General features: G+C 33.7%; 1 protein-coding gene across 1 annotated transcript in view; it reads right to left on the bottom strand.

The window, feature by feature from the left end:
• Positions 1-5,190: 5,190 nt before the first annotated feature.
• Positions 5,191-26,969, bottom strand: part of ZC3H6 (zinc finger CCCH-type containing 6) — a 50,966-nt gene continuing 29,187 nt past the window's right edge. The window contains exons 4-12 of the mRNA XM_069494271.1: positions 23,725-24,001; positions 21,268-21,401; positions 16,627-16,743; positions 15,851-15,962; positions 11,706-11,815; positions 11,043-11,296; positions 9,733-10,244; positions 9,226-9,459; positions 5,191-6,754 (exon numbers count right to left, since the gene is read on the bottom strand). Coding sequence (XP_069350372.1) covers positions 5,271-6,754; positions 9,226-9,459; positions 9,733-10,244; positions 11,043-11,296; positions 11,706-11,815; positions 15,851-15,962; positions 16,627-16,743; positions 21,268-21,401; positions 23,725-24,001 — 3,234 coding nt within the window. The 3' untranslated portion in view covers positions 5,191-5,270. The remainder of the gene's footprint in view (positions 6,755-9,225; positions 9,460-9,732; positions 10,245-11,042; positions 11,297-11,705; positions 11,816-15,850; positions 15,963-16,626; positions 16,744-21,267; positions 21,402-23,724; positions 24,002-26,969) is intronic.

Here is a 26,969-nt window from a genome sequence, read left to right as displayed (position 1 = left end):
GTGAACTCATCATTTTGGCTATTTTGAGGGAAATATGAAGGAGAAATTGAGAAATATATTTAAAAATAAATATATAAGACTCTCTGCAGTTCCTTTTCTGGTTACAGAAAGAATCCTTCATAGATCTATAGGAATAAATTATTGATCTAGCCAAACTTCCATCATGGAGTAAGTAGAGCTGACTTTTAAGTCTGCAGGACTCTTAGAGTTATAAATTATTGTAGAAACATTTAGCCCCTAAGTAAAGTTGCCATAACTCTGCTTTCACATTGTTTGGAAGTGGGAGCAGGCACAAAAAAAGAGCAGGAGGGCTCTCTGTGTCTACTGAACGAGGTATAATCAATAAGTTGCACTCTTCCTAATAGGGTTGTGGACTGCTTCTGCCTCATCTGTCCTAACAGATGATAGCACCCATAAAACCTACATTTGGATGAATGTCAGGAAGCAATCAACAAGCAGTTACCAAAGCATCTACTGTGAGCCCAGAACTAGGCTTGTTGCTATGGAGAAATATAAAAATTAGGAGATAGATATGGGTCCTGCCTCCAAAAGCATAAACTATGGTTAAAATGTGCTTTTTATTTATTTAAAAATTCTAAGTACTATGTTCATATTAACCTAAAGTCCTTTTTTAGGTCTGAATCCTTTCTAAGAAAGGCAGGTTAATTAGGGCTTTGTTATAATTGGCAGACACTGCTGATTAAAAAAACATACTCAAACACAAAACTTCAGCAATAAAGTGGTAGCCACTGAAACTCGTTCTGCAAATCACATTGAACTGCTTGGGGAAAAGGTATTACATAATGCTAAATCATACCATCTAAGTGAGGAAAACAGCTTTAAACATTCAGACCCTGTTTGGTTACACATGTCAAGGCTTAGATTTCCTAAACTAAGTCTTATTTAAACTAATTATAGTTTACAAATGTTTATATATTCTACTGGACTTAATTTTGAACATAATATTATCAAGCACTGGCAAATCATTTCTGAAAAGATAATTACAACTCTTTCTCTTAGAAATTCACAGAAATGCTAATTGTTGAAGATTATGGGGCCCCTATCAGTGGACCGCATGACTGCAGACCCTCCCTCCGAGGTACAGGCTTCAGCACAGGCCAGCCCTCCGAAGTGTAGCTCTCAGCACAGAGGGGTGAACTCAGGGGAAACAGCGCCACCATAATATTCTGCATCTTGCAAATGGAAAGACTTGTAAGATCTTACATTTTGGTCCTTAGGAACTTCCTAACTTCTAGTTGCCATTAAGTAAAGGCAAATGATACCTTTATCAAGCAAGCGGTCACTCAGAAAGTCTTCAATGTCACATACCTGCAGAAATATACACTAAAGGGTGGGAGTAAATATACTTCTTGTTTCTAAGGGCCAGCGGCCCTTATTTTGAATGAGTTGGCCACTTTACCCACACATGCTATGATTTAAACAAACACACCATGCAACATGGACTGTCATAGCATTTTTAACCCTCCATCAATATCTAACTTGTATAAAATAGGCAAAGAAGTCAGATCTTGAAGAGACATTACAAATCTATACAGCTCTAAGGTAGGAAAGTTGCTAACTTGATGGGTTAATACTCATTGAAACAACATCTCAGGCAATTCTACTGTTGTGTCTTCAGTGTACATCATATCAGAAATTTCATAAAATTGCTAAACTACACAAACCATATCATGTTATTTTGGAATTTGTACAATTTAATACATCCTAATGGGAGCATAATGATTATGTTCATAAAAGTTATAAAGTAATTATATATTTACAGATACTTTACAAAAATAATTCACTCCTTACATCAAATCTGTGATCAATCAAAATTAACTCAATTTCATAGATAAGGAACTAGATATTGAAATAATCTGCCTAGAAATCAATTCAGAACAAAAATATGAATTCATTGTCTTTAAATTTCTAGCCCTTGTAAGTTCTCCCTCCCTCTCTCTGTTTCTAATTAATTTCAGCAAGCTGAAAGTTCATACAGGATTTCTTTACTACTCAGCTATTCTTCCACTCTTAAATTAAAAGTAGGACTAGGAAGGAACACTATTATTTAAAGTCCACGGCAAATTAAAGGATGAACAGAAACCTAAGCAAACATCATTTCACAATTAGGCTGTTTTGGGTGCAGCCTAATTCTGGGGTTTGGAACATTCAGCTGGGAAACACAAAGGATCCATACAGAAACAGACCCAATTGTTGAAACAGAGTTTGAAATCACTCCAACATTTGATTTGTTTTCAAAGTTCAGAAAGAGGTTCTAACCAAGATATGAAAAAGCTGCTTAATCTAAATTATTATGATTTTCTAGGTATTCCAATTCAACACCCTGATAAATCCCACTCTATTCAACATCAAAATAAACCGGCATAAAATTTCTATCACAAACCAGTATGAACACTTAAGTTACTTCTCAATTGATGAGCCTATCCAGACTCTTTTAAGACTCAAGTTATTTCTATTATCTCTAAATGTGTGGTTTTTAAGAAAAGAGTCATAACTTACTTTTCTGTGTAATAGTGTACATCAAAGTACATGGATTCTAAAAACATCAGTTCACCTTAAAAAAGACTTATTCATTGGGAGAAAGTGAATACTTTTTCAATTTTGTGAGAAATCAGGCAAAAAGAATATTAAAATAATCTATGTTGACAGGATATGACAGAACATCCCCTAAGCTAATGTTATCTCAATAAAAAAGCTGCATGATAAATAACAACCATTATTTTAAACATGAATAAAATATTTTTACATAAAATGTATTGTCCAATTTGAAACTAAGTCCAAACTTTCTTGTAAAATAACCTCTAGGACACTGGCTGATATAACAGGAACTCTAGAATACTTAATAAATAAAGGTTAATTACATAATTTTCAGTAATGACTTTTAAACCTTGCTTTTTAATATTTTAATATCTTTTAGTAGTAAAAAAGATCTTCTGTTAAGAGTTTGTATTCTATTTTGATATTTAACAAGCCAAATTATCTTTTTTATATGATGTTTAAAATGTAAACAGCATTACACAATAATTACAAAAATACATGAATGAATTAAAGATTTGCTAATATTTCTGATTTAATTATTAAAATTCAGCAATTTTACTGATTTTATCCTGACAAAAGAGTAAATTATAGGCCGGGCGCAGTGGCTCATGCCTGTAATGCTAGCACTCTGGGAGGCCGAGGTGGGTAGATCGCTGGAGGTCAGGAGTTCGAGACCAGCCTGAGCAAGAGTGAGACCCCCGTCTCTACTAAAAATAGAGAGAAATTATCTGGACAACTAAAATATATATAGAAAAAAATTAGCCAGGCATGGTGGCACATGCCTGTAGTCCCAGCTACTCGGGAGGCTGAGGCAGGAGGATTGCTTAAGCCCAGGAGTTTGAGGTTGCTATGAGTTAGGCTGACCCCACCGCACTCACTCTAGCCTGGGCAACAAAGCGAGACTTTGTCTCAAAAAAAAAAAAGAGTAAATTATAGTTTGGAATACATATACATACTTTTTCTGTCAATTGTATCCATTTTGTTGACTTTTCAATTAACAATAAAGTTAGTTTGGATAGTAAATCAGAAAATACTTTCTACGGTGGCTTTAAATTGCACTTTTTAACCCAAAAATGTTATCCAGAGCCATTTCAGACAAATGTAACCAACGTATAAACACTAAGAATTCACATTCCCTTGAGTAATTGTCCTTCCACTTAGAACACAATGAACTTCTTACATAGGAAGAGTTCTTGTTCAATTCATTGCAATCCCATTTTAGCATAGAATCAAAGCAAAAAAAAAAAAGGTAAAAACTGAAGAAGTGAATAGAAAGGATATGCATTATTAATAAACCATATGCTATCTGAGTGTTAGGTTCCCACAGAAATATTTTGCTATATATTTTCAAAATCACTTCCCAAGTGTAGGTGTTTTCATCCAAGGACAGATTTCATTACTTACTTTCATTATATTTCATAATGAAATGCTCCTTTTCAAGTTACTTATTGGAGTTATTACCAAAAAACATTGTCCTATACCTCCAGTTCAAGATACTAGTATCAGTGTAATACTTAGTTTCAGTTATAAATGATATATATAGCACATTTATATACTGCAATAAATACACAAGAATGAATACAAGTTATTTTCATAAAATACAATTTCTAATCAATTTAGGAGACTTCCAAACTATGAGGACATTAAATACTTAAAACACCAGGTAATCCCCTCTGTTATAGAACACCAGTCAGGTGAAATCTGAAAGAGATTCTTTATTGGTAGCCAAATACAGTTGACCATACCTGTAATCTCTGTGTTTTCTTGCTATTTAAGAAAAAATATAGAACCTAGACATTTAAAACATTATCAGTGTAATAATTACTACAGACTCTTACTGGATTTTTTAAAATTTCGTTAAAAATCACCAAAGTCATAATGAACACAATTATTGCAGCTACGTCATTTGAAAAGTAGTATAAATTATGCTGCTAAAGACAAAAACACTGAAATACATAAACATCACAATGTAACACAGCTGTAACTGATAACTATTTCATATGAAAAATTAAATTTAAAAAGATATGTTAGAGAACTTGGGAATTTTTCACTTTAGCAAAACATTCTATTTATACTTGTGTATCTCCAACTTCTATAATATGATACAGTATACAATAAAATACTTTTAAAAGATATGACATTCAAATGCTTCATTTACACAAATAATATTGCCAAATACTAATAAAGTGATGCCCTTAAACATGAACTGCTCTGCTAATTGTGATTTTAAAATGTTTACTTCATTTTACATTTTAGTTAGCAATTAGCATTACATATTAATCAGTTCTGTGCTGACAAATAGAGAGGGTCTTAGTCAAAATACTGTTTCTCAAAAGTAATGTACATCATATTGCTTGAAACTAAACAACCATATAAAAGTGGCAATAATTTATCTAAACATTGATTATGAAAGACAACTGGCATATATTCAGGCAGAGTGTTGAGTTCATGATGATTTATTTACAATAAATATGTAACGGAAGTGGACATGATAAGATTTTATCTCAATTCCTACAGTCTCTTAAAGTTATAAAAATATTATATAAAATACCACAGACCTTAGAGGCTATAACTTCATGTGGTTCTGATACTAGCAGCTGAAAAATGTTTATAATTTAAAAATAAATAAACTATAGAGGTAAACGAGTTACAAAACAGCAGAGGACTGCAATAGTCACAAGAGTGAAAAGAATTGCTTAATTACACAATAGCTAACAAAATGGTGAAGCAGTTGGATCAAAAGTTTTAAAAACCTCTTTCAGAGATTTATCATCTGTTTCTTTACTGGGGTCATTATCTGGTGTCGGGCTCACCTGTCCTGGCTGCCTTGATTGCCTTGGATCGCTGTACTGGGGCCTAATTAAGCCTGTTAATGCCTGAATAGGAAGACTGTGCACTGCTGGGACCTGAACCTTACCAGAACTCCTGAGAACATCTGCCTGGGGGTCAGCTGGCCCATCAGCAGTGACTTCCACGTTTGGAGTGGTTTTCTGTGGCAGGACTGCTTCTCCAGGAGAAGGCTCGTTTTGGTCACTATTTTTTAAACCACTACTTTTTTTCTGGTTCTCTGCATTTTCTCCTAAAGAAACTGTTGCTAGCTCTGATGCAGATGATGAACTATGATCCCTAGGGTCATACAAACTAATCCCACTAAGAACTGAACTTGGAGTTCCCAGTGGAAGGCCAGCTGAAGACAAGAGTTTAGGGGCGTATGGAGGCAGAGCCCCAGAACCAGAATTGCTAGTTCCTGCCCCTGAGGACTGTGATGAACCAGGGTTTGATCTGGCTAAATGAGGGGTGCCCTTTGATGTATGTGAATCCTTCATAACCATTTGATGAGACTCTGTATTGGGCAGTCTGTGAAGTCTAGGATCAAAATTTTTTTGCAGCCTAGGATCTCCTAATTTACTTCCTGAACTATGTAAGTCTCCAAATTGTTCTAGATAGCCTTCTCTGTTTGTTGTGTTAATTTTGGCTTTAGCTGGTAATTTTGGATCAATAGACACTGTGTTTTGATGAAGAGCACTTTTTGTATTCCATAACCTATTGAGCCTCTGGTCAGCTATAAGTGGAGGCAGAGGTAAATTGATTGAAGATACTGGATCGGGTTTAGGTAAAGGTACTGGAAGTAAGTCTTCTGGAGCCCACACGATGTGTTTTGCAAAATTGGGTTTGGTTAGGATAATGTCCATTTTAATGTGACTGAACTGTCTCAATTGTGACCTTGGATCCTGGAGCATTATACCAGGTGGAGCATCCAAAGGTATTAAGAAAGCTTTTTCTCTCAGTTCTCTTTCTGTATCTTCATCATCATCATCTCCTCTTTTGTGTTTGACATTAGCGCCAGCATTTGCATGATGTAAATCAAACTTTGCCCCACCAACAGATGAGCCTACGTGACTACTTCCATTCCCTCTTAATTTCCTGGGATCCCACGCAAGTCTAAGATCCAGTGGAGCAGACTCAGAAGGTTTTTTAATGTCTTGCCTTGGGATAGTCCTAAGTCTAGGGTCAACCACTTGATTTCCTTTAGTTTTCTCTTTAGCAAGTCTTGGATCAGTAGGAGTGCTGAGTTCTATGGAAGGTTGTTGCTGATTCCTTAAAGATTCTGTTTGTCTCTGTAATGTTTTCAGTATTGACTTGACACTGCTTCCTTCTTCTTCTTCACTACTGGAATACCAGTTAACTGTATCATCTAAATGCAGACAAAAACTTATTATAAAGAATGAAGCATTTATATTGGGCCTTAATTATTAAGATAAAAAAACACATACTGTATATTTCTAAAATAGGTATAGTCTAACTTCAAGAAAATGCATGACAGAAATGCCAGATTTTAATACTGGAACAAGATAAGATGTGGTAAGACAATTACCAATTCAGTCATTATACTCTGTAAAGGAAGAGGTACAGTATTAGAATACGTGTAAGGTCCTTCCAGTCAAAGTCAGGACCTTTCATTCCAATTGGCCAAAGGGAACTCAGATGTGTGTGTGGTATGCATGGCAGGGCTGGGGCAGAAGGGAAGATACTCTTGGAGGGGCATTCTAACATGGTTTTGGAATCTTCAATTATTCCTTAAGCTTCAAAACCCTGGATTTATCAAGATAACAAGGGACTGGAAGGAAAACAAAACACTATAAATGATGGTTAAGGGAGCAGTGGAAACTGAGCAAATGAGGGATGGATGGGGTGGAGCCTTTTCATTTACACTTTATGATATTTTTAGATGTTTGACCCATGTGAATATATTAACTATTCAAGCATTAAATGAAAAAATAACAAAAATAACTTCCTCAAATTTATAGATTCTTAACTTTATGAGAACACTTTTGGCCTTACTGCTAAAGTCTATTTAACTCTAGTGTGTTAGGCACAATTTTAAGAAGCCTACCTATCAGATGTCGTCTCTGTAGTAGAGAAGGAATTACAAACTGAAAGTTCAGGAGGGTGATTCTCCTTCCTCTCCATTAAAATATATATAAGTTGGCTATGAATTGACCACAAAGTATCTACTTTTCACATTTTTGCCAGAACATACAATACAGATATATACTCTGTATACATGTGTGTGTGTGTGTGTGTATCCATCCTAGAATATCTTATATCAGTAGAATACCCTACATATTCTCATTTTTACCCCATTTCACTGCTCACTAATGTGTTTCTACTGCATGAAACTTTAGTGTTACAGGTTTAGTTAGAATAGAGCAGTACGTACAAAAACAAGCATTGGTATTTAGGGTGGACTGTGGTTTAAGACAGCATGCATAATAGTATATCACAATTACAAAAAGTTTTACTCAGATCTCAGTGTCTGAAAAAACTACTTCTAGACACTAGATCTCTTTACTTCTCTTACTTCTCTTTGACATCAAGGAAAATTTGATCTGGAATTGTGATTCACTTTTACCAGTGCAGTTATAGTAAATATTTCTGCATAACAATTTCACCCTTTATTGTATTTGTTGCTTCTATCCTTATTTTTTTTCATTTCAATATATTTTATAAGCAGTCTTACATCCTTCTTAAAATAAAAGAGTAAATATAGTAACAGAAGGAGACCAGAAGAGTAGAGATAGACTAATGGAAAACAGATATTAGAAAGTGATAAAAGCTTTTTATCAAAGGAGAGATGAAATTCATATAAAAGCATTAAAATTTATAAAAATAAACACAAACAAAAAAATCTTAGCTGTTAAGGATTATTTCTTTAAATGTTTCCTGATCCAAAAAAGAGAAAGATTATTTGTATATATAGAGCAAACCCTCACAAAACATTACCAATGTATAATATTACAGTATAAAATTTCATATTATCTAGAAGTTTTAATTTTCTTGCTTATGAAAACATAAAACTCTGTAAGACTTTACAGAAAGATTACCCTTAAAGTGGTTGTTTTTTAAAATTAAGTTTTAGCACTTAAAGTAGTACATTTAAATTGTATAGAAAATTCACTTAGCAGAGATCCCTCATTTTCCTGTGATATTAGATAAATAAAGTTAATGTTACCTTCTTTGAAAATGTAACAAAAAATGTTCATATAATAGCTTGTGGCTACCTAGTCTCACCTAGATTTACATAGTTATTCATAAATTTCATATTAAGACTGGCCAAACATCAATTTTGTAATTCATAAAAAGAACTGGATGCTTTAAACTTTCCTCATCCTTGACTAAATTAACTAATTGCTGTATACTTATCAATATCAAAATTTCTAAGGTAAATTTACCATATAATCTTTTCATATTAAAAATAGTATTTCTTAATATGGTAGAACCTTGAGTATCGCCTTATGCTCCCAAAATTTCTCTAATAACTGAATCATTTTGAAGTTGGGCTAGAATTCAAAATCCTCAAACTGGAAGGTATCTTTTTCCTATTCTATTAATATTTCTCTTCTTCCAAAAAAAAACATTTAACTCCTTGCAAGTCTGATCACCTAAGCTTTGAACTCTAGGTTCAAATCTATTCACCACTTCAAGTCTAACCCTCTGCAACTGCAATTAATTATTAATGCATTAATGGCACTGAAACTACAATTAATCTCAAGAAGATAGGGGATACAAGGTAAACTGGCAATAGAACAGATAGGTCAGAGAAATACATTTTCTAATTTTAACCTATCCAAACAGGTAAGATGCTATTAATAACACCTGACACACCTTCTTCCTTGCTTGGTGCCCTGTGAGGTTGGGTGCTGGTTGGTTCTTCGTCTTCTTGGTATCTCTGAGTAAGTCTGACAAAAAGAGCTCTCTGCACTGCAGGGAGGAGCCCTGGTGCAGGAAGAGGGCCATGGCCTGTCCTGTTGCTGCTGCCGTCAGACCCACTCCCACAGTTAGGTGAGTCTTGAAGAACAGGAGGCTGCTGCTGGGCATATTCACCATGCCACATCCCATCTACGTGCATAACATGGGAGAGACAGACACTGAGTAAGCACGAAACTCCACCACACTCATAAGAAATGGAAGCTCTCATAATAATTAGATTCAATTATCAAATTATTATGTACTTTTAAAATATTTTTAAAATTATCTTAAATTCTATTGTTTCAAAAGTTTGGCTAAACTGAAAACATTTTAAGATTTCAATTTCATCAATTATACCTTTTAGTTTTATTGAAACATACATTCCTATCATGCTTTCAATGAAAAATAGGACTTTACACTTACCACCTGAGGTATTGGGTGGCTGAAAATTATGTACAGCGTGCTGTGAATAGTAATTATCATAAAACTCAGCTGGGTTTTGTAGGGACTCATAATTGGTGTTGAGCTGCATTTCACCAGGACTTTGCTGGTATGATGAACCTGGAGAACAGTGATTCTCTCTGGGTACTTTCATCACGTGTCCTGGAAAGCCTGAAGACTGGTAAGCCCCACCCATATTCGGTAGTGTCAGAGGTGTATCCGGTTGAACAAGGACTCCAGCTTGATTGTGAGGGCCTACAATTTCAGGTGGACCAGGTGGTAAAGGTGGGCTCTGCGGCATTGGTAGACCAGGAGGTCCTGAACATGGGTGATGTCCAGGGGAGCCTGGGTGCATCACAGGACTGCTGCGTCCCTGAGACGTATTAGGTCCAGGACCTGGACTTGACCCAGAACTATAAATATGTTGAGGGCGTGGGCTGCTTCCCTGAAATTGTGGTCCTGGAGGTGAGGCACTGTTATAAAATGCTGGTGGCCTATAGACAGAAATAGTATTCCTTATTAGTTCAAAGAAAAGAGACAAACAAGAATGTTAACACTTCTAAATAGATATTGGTTAAGTATGTTTTTCTATGTCAGAATAGAATAACTGTGTTTAAGAAGCAGTTTGTTCCCTATCATCTTTAGGTAGAAACACCACATATGCCTCTTGCTTTCATTTTAGCCCACTGGCTGCTTATTATCAGCTGCTCTAAAACTCACTCATTTTAGATATTCTGAAAGATACAGAAAAGTAGTAAGATCACCTTTAATCCCACCACCCAAAGATAAATTTTTTGATTGGCTCTCTCCTAGTTCTTTTGCTGGGTATACATAGACTTTTTTACAAAAAAAATAAAATCATACTATATAAACATACAGTGTTGTATTACAATTTGTAATTGGCTATTGCTGGCATATAAAAAGACTTTCAGTTTTTGAATGTTGCTCTTCTTTCTGGACATCTTACTAATTGAATTATTATTTCTAACAGTTTTGTCAGTTGATTCCTTTGGGTTTATTGAGGGAGACTGTCCAAATAATCTGTCTGCCACTCTACTTCTAATCTTTACACATTTTGTACCTTTCTCTTATTTCATTGACTTGGTAGGATCTGATATACAATATCTGCAAAATAGTGGAATAACTTTTTCTCCTTCTTGACTTCAACAAAAATACTTTTAATGGTTCACGTTAATTGTGATGTTTACTTTAGATTTATTGTTCCTCATTTGCTGAGACCTCCTTGTTTACCTGAGCGGTCAGGGTTAAAAGAATAAACAATGGGAACTTACTTCTTTCCAATTTTATGTGCTAAATCCACAGTAGGTTTTACAACTATTTCAAACAGAGATGGAATTTTCTTAAAATCATCAGAGAGATCTGTCTGAAAATCATCTTCAGGATCAGAAAAGGGAAAATGCTCTGGAGGGGTTGGCAGAAGCCCAACCCCTGGGGGCGGCTTGGGAAGAGGAGTTATGCCACGCTTTCTAAGTTCTTCTAATTCTCGCTCGTCTTCATTTATAAGTTCTTCATCAGTATTTAACACCTAAAAATATTGGCAAAGATTACTATTTCAAAACAAGTTCTCTTCCTCACATTAAAACTGTGAAGACTTCAGTAAACTAGTTTTGACAGTACGAAAATAATATTAAAGTTGAAAAGGATCAGAGATAGCTAATTCCTCATTTTTGATAAATAGAATGAGGTTCAAAGGAGTATTGCTCAAAGTAAATTAGTTTGCTTAATGGCAGAACAAGAATAAGAACAAAAGAGTCCTAATTCCTAGTCCAATATTTCTGCTTTTCTAATGCATTATATTAATAGAATAAAACATAAAATAAAAAATCCTCAATTTCTCAGCAGTTTCATAAAATACGATTTATAAAATATGATTCAAGTCAAAACAATCTTCAGAGAAACCTAACAAATAATCAAGGTACAAAAACATTACTCACTTTGTCCAAAAGTTTCCTTGTTTCTTTAGTTAGATCATCATGGGAAAATTTACAGTTGTCTCCTTGGTAACATTTTGCTCCGCTATGGTAGAACTTGCATGGAAATTCATGTAAATAGAAATATTAAGGAACAGACCAAGTAAAATCAAGGTCTAATTTTTTAAGCAAAAATAAAAAATAACTGTTATACAACATGATTAAGTTCTAGAGATCTGCTGTATAACACTGTGCCTACAGTCAACAAGACTGTATTTTATACTTAAAATTTTAAGAGGGTAGAACTCATGTTGTGTTCTTACTGTTTAATTAAAAAAACTGCTGAATCAATAAGGTTGTATTGTATATTGTACTGAATTTCCTATAATCATATCAGATAATTTATTTTTTATTTTATTAAGATTAAATATTTTAATTATACAGGAATGTTCAAGCAGTTTTTAAAATCTTTCATTTATTGAAACTAGAAAACCATTTTTTAAAGGAAAAAAACATTTATAATGGTTACAGTAAACACTACAGTATTTTAATTACATAAGCTCCATTACTTTCTACAATAAAATAATATATACAGACAAATTTTGTAGCATGAACTTATATCTATGAAGAAAGTAAAGGGGCTTGATATGTCATATTAAAGGCAAATATCCCAACAGTGAAAACTAAGACTAATCTTACTTAAGATTTTGGAGACTAACTTCTAAAGAAAATATTAAATCTACAAGCATAATGAGAAATATACCATTTTTAGGTGGTGTGTGTTCAGGGAATAGCTGGGTGGTTTCAGGAAATTTATTACTATAATCATATTGATAAGGTCAAGAAAGAAAAATCATATCATCTTGGCAGATGCAAAAGACAACTGATAAAATTCAAAATTCTTTTTTGATTAAAAAAAACCTATTGGTAAAATAAGAATATACTTTCTTAACTTGATTTTAAAACAACTGTCTTAAAACAATAGCCACAAGCCAAAACAAAAGGGCATCATTATTAAAATATGTATTATTTCTGCCACAATCACTATTATTTAACATTATTCTAGAAGTATAACAATTAAAATAAAATAAGAGGTATAAATATTGTTAATGAAGTAAAATTATCATTATTTACAGATGGCATGACTGTGGAAAAAACAATAAGAATAAATTGAAAGCTTTTAGAAACAGAGTTCTATAAGATGTTTGGTTTCTAAAGAAATATGTCAAATCTGAAAAAAATTATTTTTCTTGAATAGGACAAATTTATTACAACATTTTGATAAAGAAGGGAGGAGTATTTTCCCTAGCAAATATCAAACATACTCTTATGGAAGGGAATAGTCACAATAGATAAGAGTAGTATAGAAGCAGAATTGTGTACAAAGGAAACATTAGGGTCTGGTAAAGATGCCATTTTAAATCAGTGAAGATGAGACAATGAGTTAACCATATGGAAAAAAAATAAAGTCCTTACTGCACATCCTACATTAAAATAGAGTCCATATGAATTAAAGATGTAAATGTGAAATAAAAAATATAATTTTCACAGTTACATTAATAGATCTCATTTTTGTAAAAAATTATGTGTATAAATGTATTACGTATATATATTCATTCACACACATACCTTAGCATAGAAAAAAGTCTGGAGAGACTTTATGCATATTGTAAGAATGGTTATCCCTATAGAATGACATTACTTAGGATTTTTTTAAAAGTTTGAAGGTTATCAAACATATACAAAAGTAGAGAAAATAACTGTAAATTCTCTCTCACGCTGACCACATAGGTTCAACAATTTTCATCATTTGGCAATTCTGTGAGATCCATAATATATCACCCCTATACTTTCTTCATGACTCTTACTCCAAACACTGGAGTATTTTAAAGCATATTTCATCTGTCAATATTTCTGTACCTACTTCAAGCATATAAGGAATACTTTTTCTTACCAATCATGACCTCATTATCAACCTGAAAAAATTCATGCATTAATTTCAACCAGTACTCAGTCACCATACAAATTTTCCAGACTGTTTTTTAATAGTTTTTTTTTTTATAATTCCTTTATTCAGATCAGGATCCAAAGATGATCCACAAATTACATCTCGTTAATGTATCTCTCGAGTTTCTTTTATTGATCTCTATTTTTATATCATGTATTTGTTAATTTTAATATTGGTTATAGACGGTATTTAAATACTCCCTACTGTTTTTTATCAGGAGGTATTTAATAACTGATTGTTTCTTTTTAGTGATGTTAAGACTTATCAATTTAGGTGTTGTCAGCTTCATACATCAATTATAAAGTTCCTCATACACTTTTCACCTAATGATTTTTGCAGCTATCAGTAATCACTACCCAGATGGATTAGAATTTGCAAAAGGTGAAACTGCTAGGTCAAAGGATAAATGCATGTGTAATTTTGCCAGACACTGCCAGGCTTCCCTTCAAAAGGGTGCACTGTTTTGACATTCCTATTTTCTCACAGCCTTGCTAACAAACTTTGCTGTCACATTTTTTGGGTTTTTGCAAATCAGCTAGCTGCAAATGTTATCTCAGTGTAGTTTAAATTACATTCCTCTTGGCCGGGCGTGGTGGCTCACGCCTGTAATCCTGGCACTCTGGGAGGCCGAGGTGGGTGGATCGTTTGAGGTCAGGAGTTCGAGACCAGCCTGAGCAAGAGTGAGACCCCGTCTCTACTAAAAATAGAAAGAAATTATATGGACAACTAAAATATATACATACAAAAAATTAGCCGGGCATGGTGGCGCATGCCTGTAGTCCCAGCTACTCGGGAGGCTGAGGCAGGAGGATTGCTTAAGCCCAGGAGTTTGAGGTTGCTGTGAGCTAGACTGACGCCATGGCACTCACTCTAGCCCGGGCAACAAAGCGAGACTCTGTCTCAAAAAAAAAAAAAAAAAAAAAAAAATTACATTCCTCTTATCTGAACAAGATTGAGCATCTTTTTGGGACCATTTGCCACCTTTCTCTTTCTGTGAATTATCTATATCTCTTGCCCCATTTTTCTTCTCAATTTATAAAAACTCATATGTTAAGGGTATTACCTCTTCATAACTAATATAAATTACATACAATTTTTCCCACTTTAATATGTTTTTGTTACAAAAATTTAAGCTTTTCTGTGTAGTCTAATTTTCAATCTTTTCCTTATTGCTTCTGGACTTGGAGTCATAGGAAAGTTTTCTGTTCTCTTAGGTTATAAAGGAATGTATTCATGTATTCCTCTGGTTATTGTATGGTTCAATTTTTTTACATTTAGACCTATGATAGAAATTTTTCATTCTCTATTTACTTTCTTTTTTGTTTTTTATGTTATTTTTTTTAAACTTGACAACACTATTTAAAGTTTATCTGAAAAATAAACATGAGAACCTACCAAATATCACAGTGTGCTATTGTGGCAGAAATAATCAGAGCAAAGTAACACATACATGAGGGCAAACAAATCCAAAGAGCCAAACAGAAAGTCTAGAAAAAAACCGTATGTGTAAACATTTTGTCTATGATAGAGTTTCAAATCCATGGGAAAAGCTCCATTGGTCGTAAGTGGTAGTAGGCAATCAGTTAGCTCTCTGGGGGAAAATTAACATGAAAAAATGCATAATACGTTATTTTTTTTTAAAAGGATCAGAATACTATATATAGTGAAATCTCTATTTGAGTAGGGGCAAGAGTACAACTTAAAAGTATATACATTTCCAAGAGGAAAAGTAGAGAAGAACATACAGTGTCTATCATTGGATGGTAAGATTTGACAAGACTGATTTTATAATTTTCAACAATGATAATTTACTACTTAGAAACCTAAGTAAAATAATTGTCATAAAATAAATATTTTTCCAACTACTTCAGCAAGCACAGTCTCTTGAAATACTTTAATCTGATTATATAATATTAAATATAAAGTAATTTTACTTCATAGAATTTTTTTCCAAAGGGAAGTTATTTTATTTTCCTAAAGAATAAAAGTCAGTTTGCCCTTTTGAAGTACAATGTCTGACTAGACTGGGTTTATGTAATATGTTGTTTTAAATTTAAAACAAAACTTGGCTTTCTAGGTTATATTTATGAATTTTAAAAATCTCAATGCTTTCAAACCTCAATATTTTGCTTAACGTACATTTTAAATAAATAAAGGATATTATGCATATAAATACAGTTCTCTCCTTTGGTACAATATCCTTGTAAATAAAATTTGCAGATCTCTTTTCTCTTCTCCAACTCTGCATCATGATCAAATTTACATTGATCTCCCTGTTCACAAAAAAAGAAAAGAAAGAAAGAAAGAAAAAGGAAAAACAAAAGGTAAGAAAAAAAGAAGAAGAAAATGAAACAAAGAAAAAATTAAATTGAATTTTCTCCATGGTGTTTCATGATGGAATTTATGGTTATTATCTTCAGTCTTTAAATAACGAGCTGATAGTAACTCAAACACTCCCTTAGAGTTCCTGCCCAAGACAGTGGATGTGGCTGTGTGCAGCAAGGCTGCACAGTGAGGAAGGCCTCAGAGGACATTGCCTGAGTTCCACCAGCACTCACCATTTCTGAACTACCATGGGAACTTATTTACCCTCGTAGTGCCCTGTATAAAATTACGATAATAATAGTAAATAGTAACTACTTTGTCGGGTCACTGTAAGGTTTAAATCATTTAATAATAGTTGTACTTTGAACAGTACTTGCTATGCAGCATTATGTGATTGTTAAATAAAATCTGATTTTAACAAATTATATTACTGTCCTAGAATATCATTAAATGACCTTATATACAGTATTTCCATGCAAGATACATTTTAAAGAACCAGTTTTATTACAACTATATGAGAAATTAAAAAAATTAGCCACCCCCAAAAAAGACTTTAAGTTTTAAGTATCATTTGAGAAGTTAAAATAATTTATGATACCCCTATAAATTTACCTTAATACATCTCCCTTCCAGGAAGTATTTACAGATTTGTTTTCCTTTGTGTTCCACTGTATGCTGATTAATAAATTCCTGAGTCATAACCTTCCATTTTTTCCCTGGTTTACTGTACTGTGAGAAAAAAAAATTTCATTTGAGTCAACATATGAAATATCAATAGGTATTAAATGTATAGCTAAATGGATCTCGAAAGCCGTACAAACTGACTATTAAAAGTGATCAAAATTGATCATTCTAATGCTATTTATTTATTTGGAGAGCAATATGTTTCTAATAATCTGCTTATTGCTACTAGTGATTATAAAGAAGACTATTTCTATTTTAATGAGGATGTACAACTTCATTATTAAAACAAAATTATGAAAAGCTTGAAACTTCACAATACTACTCAGTTTTAGCAAAGGTACAATAAAATATGCATTCTCACATCTCATTGATAGCTATGTGATAAAAGACTTTAAAATATCCATATTGTTTGATACAAAATTTGTACTTTTCAAGATTATTCTGAAAGAATTATCAGGGAGGCACACAAAGATTTATTCACAAAACAATTGCTGCAGAATTACTGATATAGTAAAATAAAGAAACAAACAAAACTAGAAACACTCTACATATCCAAAACTATTTAATAGCAGACTGGTCAAATACATTATGATACATTTAGGTGGTAGAATTTTATGCAGTCATTAAACAATCACATAATGGACAACTTTGGGACATAAAAAATGTTTACAACTTTATGAAGTGAAAAATTGATCCCAATTCTATAATAATAAATAAAGGCAAAGAAAAAAGAATATTCCCCCACATTTTATGGTGTATGTCTCTAGATAGTCAGATTAGAAATTTTATGTGTGTTTATTTTGTACTTTCTCCAGGAAAAAAAAGGACATAAACAGGGAGCATATATTGCCTTTAACTTTTAAATTTAAAAAATTAAGAAAAAGAAATATATTAAGAAAAATTAAGAAAAAGAAATCTCAGGTCAGGGGAGGTGGTTCACCCCTGTAATCCAAGCACTTTGGGAGGCCAAAGAGGGAGGATCACTGGAGGCCAGGAGTTGGAGACCAGCTTGAGCAACACAGAGAGACCCTGTCTCTACAAAAAATAGAAAAATTAGCCAGGGATAGTGGTACGTGTCTGTAGTCCCACCTACCCGGGAGACCAAGGCAAGAGGATCGCTTGAGCCAAGGAGTTTGAGTTTGCAGTGAGCTATGATGACACCACTGCACTCTAGCCAGAGCAATAGAGCAAGACCCTGTCACAAAAAAAAAAAAAAAAAAAAAAAAAAAAAAGGAAAAAAAGGAAGAAAGGAAGGAAGGAAGGGCAAAAAAGAAATCTCACAGCCCTACTTGTTTTCTTTAGTTCTCCTATTCAACTTTTGCTGCAAGTATAAGACAACTGAGTAACAAGACAGAATATGATGTTAGCCATGCTGAATGTAGTAAGTTACATTCACGAACTCTACAAAACAACACTGTTTTTCAAGCACTTGGCATGCACTATGCCTTGCACATCATAGGAGCTCAATAACAATTTACTCTTCTTATTTCATTTCAGTTTTTCCTTTTCCCTTAATTTGCTAAAAGATGGAGCACAAAGCTCCATCTACAGAAAACAGGAAATTGCCTTACAGCAAACACTTGAGGCAATAGATGCCTAAACTAAAATCTGATTCTCAGCACTCACAGCTGAAATTATATTTTACTATAAGCATTTTGAAAAAGGTACAAGAATACTAAGCAAACAGATAATGCTAGGGGTTCTTTTTTAAAATGTAAGTATATCCAACTTGTCCCAGGAAAATACAATAAAATTGCTTATAATATACTCTGATAGAATCACTTAAATATGTTCTTGCATGCCCTAGCTTCTAAAAAAAAAAAAAAAAGAATCATTTAAAATGTCTTAAATCTACATAAATTTGATTCACAAACATTTTTATATTTATTATATAAATTAATTTAGAACAAGTGGATATAAATGACCAGCTCACATATGCCTTCTGTACAAAAAATCATAGCTATAATAAAATAAGCAGCCAAAGAGAGTGCATTTTGCAAATTCAATGAACCAATTTGAGGAATAGAACTCTTAAATTAAAAAGAATTAAGTAATTACACACACACACAAAAACCCTGAAAAATGCAACAAGTTGTACCTATGTTTCATTAGTACCTCGCTCTTTCTGTCTGCATTATTTTTAATAATGTTTCATTGTTTTAATAAAAGATTGGGGGAGTTGTTTTTTAGTGTAGCTCAGTTTAAATGAGCAGAAAGTATCTCAATATCCATAACTATGGGAAACCTCATTATAATCAAGGTATTCTAGAAAATCTAAAACAACTGTAACAAAAAAATTTTTAGAACAATATTAAGTGCCCAGGAGATATGGCCTTTTAAGTTTGGGCTTAGAAACTGGAGATATTTTCTATCTATAAGATCTCTTGTAATGCAAGAGCTGGAAGAACCACAGAATTAATCTAGTTCATCACCCTCATTGGAAAAACATGAAAACTGATGATTAGAGAAGTTAGTGACTTGCCAAAGCTTGCATGGTGAGTTGGCAGATTAAGGACTGAACTCAGGCATTGTGTCTTCCAGCTCCATGCTCTTTGTATTATATCATACTACTGCTAAAAAAAACACAATACAAGAAAGAGGGAGAGAAGGAGAGAAAGACAGAGGGAAGGAAATCTAAGCTACCTACTATACTTGGTCATTTAAAAATTTATTTACTTTAGAAGATATATTGATAAAAGGGACAAGAGCAAAAATACACACACACACACACACACACACACACACACACATATGGAAATGAAAGGATCTACCAGGAAAAGAATATGTATTCACAGAAAATTTAATAGCTAATATAAACACTACGGAAATTTAAGAGTATTATGGCTAATAGAATGAAGAAGTCTTTACAATCCAGCAAAAGTTTGCTTCTTCTGTGACTACCCTTGAATTTTCAAAAAAATGAATGTTGACCTGAAGGGACTCCTGCATTTATCTGGCCTTTGGGGAAACTCAGTCCCTGAAAGGCCCAGGATGGAGATGGAGCTATGTTGGCCACTTTGGTGTGGCCTGCATGTTCACTCTACTCTGCATGGGCCTCCCCTAGACCACTCCTGAACATGAGCTACTTCCTTGGGCTCTGACACACTCCTGGTTATTTCTGGAATCATAAGAAATGTCTCTAATAGCCAATAAACTGACATTTGATAATGTATTTTATATTGATTTTTCTATTACGTGATAAAGAATTGTTTAATTATAACCCAGATCTATAGACATCTAAAATGTTAGTGCTTGAAGGGGCCCTCAGAGTTAATTTAATACTATACTCCCACTTTACAGATTAAGCAAATTGAAGCTAAAAGACAGGTAGTAAATTACTCCATGTTACACTTTCTTGGAAGCTAATTCTTTTTTAGGTATAGGAAGTATAGGAGCAGGCTTAGATTCATATCAGTTTGAGTCAGGAAAAGCAACACAATCTAGAGGTCTACTGGTCTAGAGGTCTTGAAGATGGACAGGCAGGTTTCAGTCACTCAAAAATTCTAAAATAATAATAATAATTATAATTCCAAAGCTGCTATTCCATGGAACGGTGAGTAGCTCAGTGAATGTTAATTGGTGTATGTGGGGACAGGGAGGAGAATTCATGGTCAAGCAAATTTTTAAAATGATGAGTTGAACAAAATGTAATAAAATAGGCTTCTTTATGCTTAACCTGCTCAGAACCTTTAATACATTAATGTCGACTAAGAATCTCCAAAAGCAGAGTGGCACGTGCTGGGTTTCACAAATTTATTTGAGCCTGAACTTCTTTTTTTAGGTCATATCTGTTAACATCTCCTTAAACAGCACACTAAGGAGTACATATTAAGAAATCTTTGCCTGTTATCTTTAAATTGAGAGATCAGAAAACCAAGCCTATTCAAATTACAGTAGCTCTCACTCAAGGTTGCAGCTTAATAATCCACACTTGCCTCTATATAATTCAATCAACTCTCACTAGAACAGTGGTAAAATACAGGAATTGGACCACTCTAATGTAGACGGTCACTACAAGGTTGAAACGTATGTGTTCAGAGTTCAACTCAACACATATTTATTAAATATCTACTACTATATTCAAGGTATTAATATATAAATTTATCTTTCCAACCATTTGTATTCCCTTTTCTTCTCTTTCAATACTTTCAATTCTAATAGTAAGTTAATTTACCACTGCCTCCCTTCTTGGTCTTGCTACATATCGAGCTATTAGCATTTTATTGCCATTTGCATCTGGGGAAAATGAATCCTCAGAAATAAAAGCACAACAGAAGACTAACAGAGGATATGTTTGTCACTTTTAAACATATCAATTTTATTTTGAGGTTCTTTCAAACATATCACTTTTATTTCAAAATCACCTAAATTTGTACCTCTCTACTAGTATCATGACTAATTAAAATAACAATTCTTTTTTGGAGTTTATTTATACTCATTTGATCTGATCTGTAAGTTTTTCATTTACTAGGAAAGTAGTGTTAAAATCACAATGCTTTCTTTGCAACCAAATAGATTAAAAGATGGAAAAGCTCCTCTACACCTTACATATAAATAAATTCTCAGTACCTCTTGAAAGTCATCTGTTCCTGAAAAAACATTAGGCCCTTTATTGGCTCTTCCTCCACGGTCTTTTCTTTTAATTTTCTTCGGCAAACCACGTCCACGACTCACATTAAAACTTTTAACCCTTTGTTCAATACCTAAAAAAAGTTAAAATGTACTTCAAATACTATAGAAAAACAGCATACCTGTCAATCTATTAGTTTACAAGGAACAGCATATTTTTAATAGTTTATAATGTACAATGCATTCTTTTTTTCCTCTTTAGAGTCAACGAAAAAAATTAATTAAATCTTTACATTTTACTTCCTGAGTACCGCTTCTTGTTCCTTTGTTTCTTAAGGGATGTTAACAACATAGGAAGGCAAGGAACAAGGATATACATGACTAGAGAAGCTAAATCCAATTTTATTCATTTTAATTTTCCTTAGGATAAGATCATTAACAAGCCTTTTTGCATTCAAGAGAATTAAATATTATATTCCTATTTAAGGAAGACATTATAGGTATTAGTTAATTAGTTAATTTATAGCTAACAAATTTCTCTTGATAATTTTGAATAGCTATGTACACATTTCTCCAAGTAAAAATTATACTTGTTTTTTGCTTTTGAGTAACATGGTATTTAAAAGTATCTAAAAAGGTACTCAGATACAAAAGTTATATGTTAGGGTAGTAAGTTAACAATACAAGGTAATTTCTCATTTTACCAACATCATACTGAACCAGTAAGTTTTCCAATTACCTTAAAACCTACAAAATGGCCAAAAAATATTTGGAAAAATGTTTCATTATTAAAAGAAATCAAAGAAATTTAGAATTTTTAAAATATGTCCATTTTCACCTCACAGAGTAATAAAATTCATTGTTGATAGTTATTAGAGAAATTGGCATTTTCACACACTGGCAGGGGAATTGTAAATTGGTGCATCAACTTTTTTGGTATCAACAGTATATGGGTCAAAAATCTTCAAATGTGTGGCTATGTCTTTTGACTTGGCAATTCTACTTTTCAGAATTTGTCCTTAAGAAAAAATATTTACCAAGATGTTTTCTGAGATATGTATAAATACGTTTATTGCAGGGTCACAGAATTGGGGAAAAAAATAGATGCAGCCTAAATCTCAAATCAAACCTAACAATTTGTGAAGACAAATTATGGTACATTTATTTAACTGACCAGAATGTAGATATTAAAAGCTATTCATTAATATAAGAGTGACTGAGATACAATTTATAGTTAAGGGGGAAAACACCAAGTTACAACAGTATGTATAGTTTTTGTTGAAAATAATGGTCATAAAAATTCTGGAAGAATGTACCAAAAATATCAATAATTATTATCTCTGGGTGGCAGGGATTCAATTTATTTTTCTTTTATCTTTGATCATTGCTGGGTTATCTTTTCTACACACAGGAAAAATTTTCTGCATTTGACCATATACTACTTTCATAACTCAGGGGGAAAAGAATGTCAAAAATAAAATACAATATCCAATTCTTTAAAAGGACAAGTAAGAGCTGGAAAAGAAAAACCCCAAGTGGAAATGGACAGGCAAGTCCTCTCTGCATGACCCCTAATCTCCAAGTGGGATGATCCAGAACAAACTTGCTGAGTACAATAGCATATATGCAGAAAAATTCTTTTTATTTTATTTCAGCTAAGCTTGCATTCATATTTTTCAAAGGAATTTTGCTATGAAATCAAGAAAAACTAAAGCCATAAAAATAACCAAATTTACTCATAACCATTCCTTTATTCAAAGATAATTAAAGAGTAGTTACATAGGGTGTGGCTGCTCACTGCTTCACCTCAGCCTCATCTTGCTCCAGTTTTCTTGAACCACACATATCCACTAGCCAGTAATTAAGGTTGATTTGAGCTTTACGTGACCCATAGTTTCTTCACCTACTGTCAACAGCTGGCAACTTGCCCTGGTCTCTCCAGGCACCATGTATTAATACTTCAATACAGCACATAAACAGGCACTCACTCCAGAAATCTCTTTAAATTATGTTCTTATTTCCAATCCTAAAGAATGTCCATCACCTTATGTACATTCGCATAACAAAGATGACACTGTATTTTAAAGCCTAATAAAAGAATAGCTTCCCAGAGTTCTGTCCTTATTGGTCTAAAATATAAAGTAACACATACAGTAACAGAGACAACTGTATATTGACATCATATAGAAGGGAGGGAAAAACATAATAAAGTTGTATTATATTTTTACATGCTTTTAAAATATGAGAATGCCATTTTAATTGAAATATTAAGATATCATATAGATTAAAATATTTTAGCTTTTTGTTCTTATGGTTTAAAAAATAAAGGAAAATAAATTTATGTACCGCAAGAATAAGCTGATCTTGAGAAGGGGATAAGAAATTTCTAAGTTTTTACTCCACAGCTACTTGTTTTAATAAGGTTCTCATATTCTAAAACAGATTGTTCAAACTTACCTTGCTGAACTCCTTTCATTCTCTGTTTTTTCCCTGGTTCTTTAGAAAATGATGACCCTAAAGTAGTATTTGGGGTTTCTTTAGTTTGTCTGTATTGTTTTAGCTGACTGGCAAAATCTTCCTCTGTTTCCTGATCGTAGTTACCGAAATTGTCATCACTGTAGTTACCGAAGTTGTCATCACTGTAGGTACTATATTCATCATATTCTTTACTTTTAAATTTTTTGTTATGTTGACCCTTCTTTGATGTCATGTAGCTTCCTGATATATGTCCATGCTAAGTGAAAATGGACAATCATTATCAGAATTTTTCAATTATATATAGCAAATGATAGTAACATAGGACATCTATTTTCCCCCAGAAAGTTGGAAGAAAGAAGGTAAAAAGAGGCCGGGCGCGGTGGCTCACGCCTGTAATCCTAGCACTCTGGGAGGCCGAGGCGGGTGGATCGCTTGAGGTCAGGAGTTAGAGACCAGCCTGAGCAAGAGTGAGACCCCCCCCCCCCCCCCCCCGCCGTCTCTACTAAAAATAGAAAGAAATTATCTGGCCAACTAAAATATATATAGAAAAAATTAGCCGGGCATGGTGGCACATGCCTGTAGTCCCAGCTACTTGGGAGGCTGAGGCAGCAGGATCCCTTAAGCCCAGGAGTTTGAGGTTGCTGTGAGCTAGGCTGACGCCATGGCACTCACTCTAGCCTGGGCAACAAAGCGACACTCTGTCTCAAAAAAAAAAAAAAAAAAAAAAAAAAGAAGGTAAAAAGACAGTTACTAGTTCTGACTCTTAATTAATACTTATCTGATACTATTTAACACTAAGTTCAAAAGGCTAAATGTTACTCTGATATTATTAACATTATAATCTTTATGCTTTAGCTTTTGTTCTCCATATTCTATATCTCAACACCCATACACACAGAAATACTTAAAAATCCAAAGATTCCTTCTCCAAAGAAATGAAAAGGTCTTTTTGAAAATAAGGAAAAGATAGTTAAAATAGGTTAGGGGTGGTGGTGTGGAAAAACATTATTTCTCCTAACACTGAAAAATTCTCTAATGACATTATATTTAGTTTTTAAAAAGTGTGGAATATTTTATAAAAAGAAAATGTTTATATCAACAGTCTAATAGAAAAAACAGAACTTTCCCTAATAGTGAAAAACATCTCGTGAATAAATTGCTCATAAGAAACTGTTCATTACAACATTGTTAATTTTATTGCTTCCTTACTAAAGCATGTAAAAGCAAAGAATACACTTCAGTCCTAGAAGTTTAATTTAATAATATTCAAGTCTGTCTCTATTCACTGAAATATTTTTATTAGATCTGTCATATTCTAACAATTTTTTATAATAAAGCAATAAAAAATTCACATAACTACAACTTGAGGATCTAGGAAAACCTACACCATGATTCATATTTACTTCAGTGCATATAAAAGTACTGCCCTGGCAAAATATCAAGATGAGACTATGTATTTTTAATTAAATACACAAACATATTAGATCTTTATTATTATAAAATAGATACAAATGCATAACTAATCAAGAAAATTAATTTGCTCACCAATTTTAAAAACACTATTAGATTCCTGATTTTTTTAAAGCAGTACTATTTAAAGTTTATAAACTCCATTCTTAGTCTAGCACTTCAGAAATTCAGAAGGGGACTTAAAATTGTAGCCAAAAGGCACTATTTACAACATTTTTACAAAGGTACTATGAAAACTCAAGCAAAACAAAAAAATAGCTGCTTAGATTAAGATGAAGATTAATTAGTTAAATGATGCTTACATTTCCTTTTATTAAAAATGTGATTACGCTAATACTTCAGTGATTACTGTTAATGGACAAGTATGAATTTTTCTCTGGAGATTAGATGCTTCTCATTAAAGTTTTCAATTCTTTTTTTTTTTTTTTTTGAGACAGAGTCTCACTTTGTTGCCCGGGCTAGAGTGAGTGCCGTGGCGTCAGCCTAGCTCACAGCAACCTCAAACTCCTGGGCTCAAGTGATCCTCCTGTCTCAGCCTCCCGAGTAGCTGGGACTACAGGCATGCACCACCATGCCCGGCTAATTTTTTCTATATATATTTTTAGCTGTCCATATAATTTCTTTCTATTTTTAGTAGAGGTGGGGTCTCGCTCTTGCTCAGGCTGGTCTCGAACTCCTGAGCTCAAACGATCCGCCCACCTCGGCCTCCCAGAGAGCTAGGATTACAGGCGTGAGCCACCGCGCCCGGCCTCAATTCTTAATATTAATTCAATTCTCTGATTTTCACAGCTTTATAAAAATAATCTCCATGTTTTTTAAGTAGAATTACCCCTATACTTTCACAGTTTATCTCCTCCCTAGTTTTCCCAACTGCAAATATTTCTAATAGCCCCCTTAGGATACAAACATTCCATCCCAGGGCTCCTTCTGTAGTGAAAGACTTCTACTGTGGACTGCTGAAGTCTTTAACGTTCAGATCAGAGTGCCGCCCACGTGGTGTGAACTCTCCAAGGAAGCATTAAATGGATGAAGGGTTACAGAGAAGCACCATTTTTCTAGAATACCTCCTTATGGTTTGCATGCTCATCACTGGAGTGAACAAAATGCACTCACCAAGCAAGGGTCTAGCAAATATTTTTTCAAGCCCTAATGAGAGAAGATAAAAGAAATAAAAAAGACTATAACTAACAAAAGACAGTTTTTCTGATTGCTTTGCTGATTGATTATTAGACTATAGAAACTGCTGCAATGTCTGTGGGAGAAGATTTGGTTTCTGTAAAATAAAAAGGAGCCCATGGGCCGGGCGCGGTGGCTCACGCCTGTAATCCTAGCACTCTGGGAGGCCGAGGGGGGCAGATCGTTTGAGCTCAGGAGTTCGAGACCAGCCTGAGCAAGAGTGAGACCCCACCTCTACTAAAAATAGAAAGAAATTATATGGACAGCTAAAAATATAAATAGAAAAAATTAGCCGGGCATGGTGGCGCATGCCTGTAGTCCCAGCTACTCGGGAGGCTGAGACAGGAGGATCGCTTGAGCTCAGGAGTTTGAGGTTGCTGTGAGCTAGGCTGACGCCACGGCACTCACTCTAGCCTGGGCAACAGAGTGAGACTCTGTCTCAAAAAAAAAAAAAAAAAAAAAAAAAAAAAGGAGCCCATGGCAATCACTGAAAACATGAAATAAAGGAAGAGAAGGCCCTAGAAAAGCAAGAAGAAAAGGGAAGCTATATTAAGTCCTCAATTTAACTGCAAGATGTT

This window comes from Eulemur rufifrons, chromosome 19 (genome assembly GCF_041146395.1).
Source record: "Eulemur rufifrons isolate Redbay chromosome 19, OSU_ERuf_1, whole genome shotgun sequence".
Classification (NCBI taxonomy): domain Eukaryota; kingdom Metazoa; phylum Chordata; class Mammalia; order Primates; family Lemuridae; genus Eulemur; species Eulemur rufifrons.
Note: the sequence above shows the minus strand (reverse complement) of the source record. Positions and strands in the feature narration are given on the sequence as shown.